The 6,000-nt window shown below is 42.6% G+C and overlaps 1 protein-coding gene across 2 annotated transcripts in view; it reads right to left on the bottom strand.

Annotated features, from left to right (window-relative positions):
- Positions 1 to 262: 262 nt before the first annotated feature.
- Positions 263 to 6,000, bottom strand: part of FAF2 (Fas associated factor family member 2) — a 60,175-nt gene continuing 54,437 nt past the window's right edge. For both annotated transcript variants that reach the window (XM_061150976.1, XM_061150977.1), the window contains exon 11: positions 263 to 1,311. In XM_061150976.1, the coding sequence (XP_061006959.1) occupies positions 1,129 to 1,311 (183 nt within the window). In that variant the 3' untranslated portion in view covers positions 263 to 1,128. The remainder of the gene's footprint in view (positions 1,312 to 6,000) is intronic.

The following is a 6,000-nucleotide window of genomic DNA, read 5'->3' as shown; positions in this document are numbered from 1 at the left end:
CCGAGTTCTGTCCTGGCTTCCTTCAGGCCTATGGTTCTTCCAATCCTTAAACCACCACTACCACCACATTCCTAAGGAGACGGGCAGGGTCCTCTCACATGGTTCTATTGGTTGCATCACAGGCCCTGTTAGTCCTTTGGAAAGGCACCAAGCTTGGCAATTCAGGAAGGCTCAGGGCTGGACAGAAAGAACATGCGCATGTCAGAACAGGAATGAACTGCCATCCTTCGGTTCAGACCCCATAATGACCACCTGATCCAGATTCCAAGGAAATGCTGCAGTTTTATGTATAGGTAAATCTACACGGAGCTCATACCACATATATGGGTATACTGGTACACACACAACCTTTGCAGGGCTACAAACCCGGACTTCCTCCCATTGCCCCAAGGGGGGTACACAGGTGGCAAGAAAGGAGAGCCAGAGTTGGACCAAAAAGAACCTCTCTGGGAACGAGAGAGGGACAATGGCAGAAAGAAGTACAAACCAGCCCAGGGCACCTTTATTACACTCTTGTGGGCCAAGGAGCCCAGGGCAAGAATTCATGGGTTTAAAAACTGGTCTTTATCAAATAATGTTAAGGAAAACAAATACACCTATGTCAGCCTCATTCCTTTGGTCATTACAAAGCAACAGAAAAAAATTTAAAATTATTCATAAATTGTAGGAAGTTGAAGGAACATCTCTCTGCTCTGTGCCTTCTCTTCCCTCTCTTCTCTGGAGGTGGGAGAACCGAGTCCTCAGGAGATGCTGCAGTAGCTGTTTGATGAAGGTTTTCACTTTTATTTTCCATAAAAGCAAGAATGCATGAGATCTAGTGGGAATGTCCCCTTCCGCAGTTGGAAGAATGGCTGGGTTGGAGGTGAAGAGTCTCCTTTCATCGGAAGGTGTATGGTGCAGAGGCAGTAGGGAAGGGTGGGCTTGCCAGCGGGAACGTTCACTGCTAACCTCGCGTGCGCACACAGGTGGTGACTCTTGCAGGCAGCATGGTTTCTGATCCTTCCTTAGGATGCAGCAGTCTTTAAAAAAAATATTGTATTATAATAATAATAATATGAATCTCTCTTATTTTTTTGTTTTTTTCCATTTCTTTTGGGGATTGGGGTGGGAGAGAAGAGGAAGAAAGTGTCATTCGTCTGTTAGGTCCTGAACAAAGAGAACTTCTGTGTGGCTGAGTCCGGCCTCCTGCAGCGTTGGGGGGTTGGGCCACTCCTCTGAAGGGAGGCAGGGCAGCACCCTTCGGGGAAAATTGGCTTCAATCTGAAACTTTTCAGGGCTTTCTTTCAAGGAGAATAAGAAGTCGTGGATTACCTGCAGAGGTCACAGAGAAAAAGGGCAGTGAGAAAACACACACACACACACACACACACACAAAAACTATGAAATCAAATACACCCCAGCTCTCTCCAGGATGACTTGGAGATACAAAATTACCACACTACACTGAAATTTCATTTCAAAATCCATCCATTTCACAGGGCAAACATGCGACCCCATGGACTGTTGCCCTCCAGGCTCCCCTGTGCATGGTTTTCCCAGACAAGAATACTGGAGTGGGTTGCCATTTCCTTTCTCCAGGGTCTTTCTGACCCAGGGACTGAACCCACGTCTCTTCAATAGGCAGGTGGGTTCTTTACCACGGAGCCACCAGGGAAGCCCTAAACATTTTTTACTTATAAATAGTCAAGAGTTACAGAAAAGTTGGAAGCACAGGTATAGAATTTTTCCTTTGAACCCATTGAAAGTGAGCTACCAATTGAATGTCCCATCATCCCAGAATACTTGTGTATCCCATCATCCCAGAATACTTGTGTATATTTTATAAACAGGGCAATTACCTTCATAATACAAAACCCGCAAAATCAGGAAACTGATATATTATTACTATAATAATGTACGTTAAATTTTCATTCAGGCCCCATTCAAGTACTGGCAGTTTCCTTTTAGAGCAAAAGCATCCAGTTTAGAATTGTGTGTTGCATTTAGTAGCTGTCACATCTCCTGTCTATTCCTTTAGCCTGGAACAAATGTTCAGGATTTCCTTAACTTTCATGACCCTGACACTACTAAAGGTTACTGGTCAGTTATTTTGCCTCTCAATTTATTTATCTGAAGTTTATTCATGATTAATTCCAGTTATGCATCTTTGGCAGGAGTATTATAGAAATGATGATGTGACCTACTCAATGCATCCTATTCAGGTGGAGTATAATTTCAATTTGCTCTATTACCTATGATGTCCACTATAATCACTTGATTAAGGTGGGACCTGCCAGGCCTCTTCACTCTTAGTCTTTTCTCCATTATAACTAAGGAATATTTCGTGGGGAAGTACTTTGAAACTCCAGAGACATTCTGCTCCTCAAAATTTCTTCAACTTATTAACATAGAGCCATGCTTTCCTATTTTATTCAGTAGGTTACAGAGTTCAAACTGTTTCTGATGGAGTCTGAGAAGTCCAGGGAAGCTGGCTTCTATTTTTTCATGTCACCAATGTTCTCTGAACAATTCCTTGTTCTGTGGCACAAGGTGTTATAGGCGAATCTTGTATTTTCCATCCCAGCCCTGCAATCAGCCATTTCTTCAAGGAGCCCTGATTATTCTTTAAAAATTTTTTTTTTAATTTTTGGTTGCACTGGGTCTTCATTGCTGCATGCGGGCTTTCTCTTGTTGTGGCTAATGGAGGCTACTCTTCCTTGGAATGCAAGGGCTTCTCACTGCAGGGGCTTCTCTTGTGGAGCACAGGCTCTAGGCCCATGGGCTTTGGCAGCTGCAGCACTCAGGCTCAGTAGTTATGGCACAACACATGGGCTTAGCTGCTCTGCAGCATGCGGTATCTTCCTGGACCAGGGATTGAACCCATGTCCCCTGCACTGGCAGGTGGATTCTTTACCTCTAGACAACCAGGGACATTCTCTGGTTCTTCCTAATGGACAATGGCATTTAAAAACCATGACCTAGGGAATTTCTTGGTGGACCAGTGCTTAGGATTCCATGTTTCCATTGCAAGGAGCATAGGTTCAATCCCTGCTCAGGGAACTAAGACCTTACATGCTGCATGATGTGGCCAAAGAAAGAAAATAGTAAGAAAATAAAAACCACAATCCAGGTACTATAAGTATGTTCACTGCTACTGGGGTGCTGATGTTCCTAGGCACTCTCTGTGGAGAAAGCTAGGCAATGTGTACATACATATACACATCTGTATCTTTATTTCCCTCTATATAAGCTGAATGCTAAGAGTTGATTCCTCTTTCCAAGAACACCCTGCTTACCTGCTTTTGGCTTTAATATCTACTCCGTTCCCAGGCCACCTGGCCTCTGACTTCTCTGCACTGACTTCTCACCACAAGTGGATACCTCCTTAACTTGATCGAGAATGGGACCAGCACCCTCCATGTGGACCTCTCCTCTGAGAAAGCCCTCTTAACTATGGTCTGGCTCTGACAAGATACAGGGAAACTCTTATTTTCCCCTCCCTCTTAACTCCACCCATTAAGAACACATACCCTGGCTGATCTATGGTCCTCTTCATCTCATATTCCGTTTCTTTTGAAAAAATATTTATTTGGCTGCGCTGGGTCTTAGTTGTGGCACATGGAATCCTTAGCTGTGGAACGTGAACTCTTAGTTGAGGCATGCAAACTTTCAGTTGCAGCATCTAGTTCCCGGACCAGGGATGGAAGCGAGCCCCCTGTGTTGGGAGCATGAAGTCTTAACCACTGGACCATCAGGTAAGTCCCCTTTTTAGTTTTTTAAACAAGTATTTATTTGGCGGTGTCCAGTCTTACGGGTGGCATGCAGCATCTTCACTGCAGCACACAGGAACTTTTCATTGCAGTGCATGTGGGCTCAGCAGTGGTGGTGCGTGGGCTTAGTTGCTCCTTGGCGTGTGGGATCTTCTGAGACCAGGGACTGAACATATGCCCATGCACTGGAAGACCAGGGAAGTCCCACATACTCATTTTCTAACAAGACTCTAAGGGATGTGCTATGAAGGATACTGCATTCAGGTCCCTCACAAAGATCAGGAACACACTATTCAAGTTACCCTTACTTTTTTGAGGGAATCTATTTCTATTTCCTTTTTATTCCACCTCTCATATAAGTGTATTCCCTTTTGGTGAAGCAGTCCTTCCTGCGTTTGTCTTAACTTAAACTTACCTCTTTAGAATTTTTAAGGGGCTATAGCTACAAATCCATTTAAAGAGTAAGTTCATTTTCCTCTTAAATAATCCATTCATGATTTTACAAACTTCTCATATTTTGGTCCATCAACCTTAATAATTTTCAGTTCCCTTCTGTCTTTGCAATTTCCATTAACATTCATTCTCCTTTACTTTTCTTGAGATGCATCAGTTAGACTTGCACCAAGTATTCTTGGTATGAACCCAGTAAGGGTTTTACAAAAGGGCAAAATATCTTGCTCCTTTTTTCAATCACTGCTTGATAACACTCAACACTAATACAACACTCATGTTCTTTATCATTGGCAATGCCCTAATACTATCAAGAAACACATAAAGTCACTCCAGAGGTCCCCTTTGGTTTGTAATGGATAGAAAAATGAGTTCTGGGCTTAGTTAGGAGAAAGTCAGGTGCCACTTTGCCCACTCACGGAAGCTGGAGATTTTTGTACACTTTATCCTTTTTTTAATCCTAGCATTTAATCACTGTCAACAGTTGAGCATCATGCGCAAACAGTGCATTTCATGTAACATTCACTCATTCAGAGTATGTATAAAGGGCAGAACTCACAGGTCAGATCAGTCTGTAAGAGCACTAAAAAACTGTAACTCCTTCTTCAGCTACATGCCATTAACACTACGAATGCTAAATGAAAAGCCAACAGGGCCACTACGCCTCTTGTCACACTTCTTTTCCTATCTCTGGGCCCTGTCCTCATTTCTCCATCTTAGTTTTTATTTTTTAAAATAACTTTTAGTGCGAATCTTTTTAAAGGCTTACAGGGATTAAATATTTATTAACAAATGGGTTGGTTACCCTTTGACTAAAAGTCTATTCTATTCCACAATTCTAATAGATTTTCCTCTAAAACTCTGAGGAGAGGAAATTTTGGTTAGGCTTTTCATATACGTAATGAGAGTTTGGGGAGTAAAAGCTCCAGAAGAGCGTGGGCATACTACAGGGAAACTGTTAGTCAAGATGGTGGCAAGCTAAAACCTACACACAAAACAGCAGTTAGGAGACACATCAAGTGAAGGGAATGAACATGTAACCATCTACAACATGGTAGGTCCTGTGTGAGGCTCATTCATGTTATTCCCAGATAAAATATCCAAAGTTAAGGATGAAGAGTACCTTCCTCCATATAAATCAGTGTGTAAATGAGATAAATAAAATGGAGAAGCTATTTATTTCACCAGAATGCCTCACAATGTTTTTACTGTGAATTAGCTCTTTGAATCATCTTAATATTCTTAGTAGTCAGTAAGCTCTGTGAATTTCAGAACCACACTTTACTCACCTGCATAACTCACAAGGTACCCAGCACAGGGCCTAAAATACTTTCAGTTTAATGTTATCAGAGGGCAAGTCGTATTTCCATTTTACATTTGCGATATATCTGAGGCCCTGTAAGAGATTCTGTAACTTGCTCAATGTTCTCCAATTAAACAGGAAGAAGTAATCAAAGTGCCACCCAGCCTCACCTAACCACAGAGCAGCCACATTTCTATTATGCGGTTTGTTGTTGTTTAGTCACTAAGTCATGTCTGACTCTTTTTCGACCCCATGGACTGCAGCCCATCAGGCTCCTCTGTCCATGGGATTCCCCAAGAAGAATACTGTGGTGTGTTGCCATTTCCTGCTCCAAGGGATCTTTCTGACCTAGAGATTGAACCCAAGTCTTCTTCATTGGCAGGTGGATTTTTTACCACTGAGCCTCCACAGGAGTCCAATTATGCAGTTTACTCCTGATTATTTCAAGTGATCAGGGAAATGGCAGATCTAGTATGGTTGTGAATTTGGAAAGGCAAC

This window comes from Dama dama, chromosome 9 (assembly GCF_033118175.1).
Source record: "Dama dama isolate Ldn47 chromosome 9, ASM3311817v1, whole genome shotgun sequence".
NCBI classification, from domain to species: domain Eukaryota; kingdom Metazoa; phylum Chordata; class Mammalia; order Artiodactyla; family Cervidae; genus Dama; species Dama dama.
This window is presented reverse-complemented; position numbering and strand designations above follow the sequence as displayed.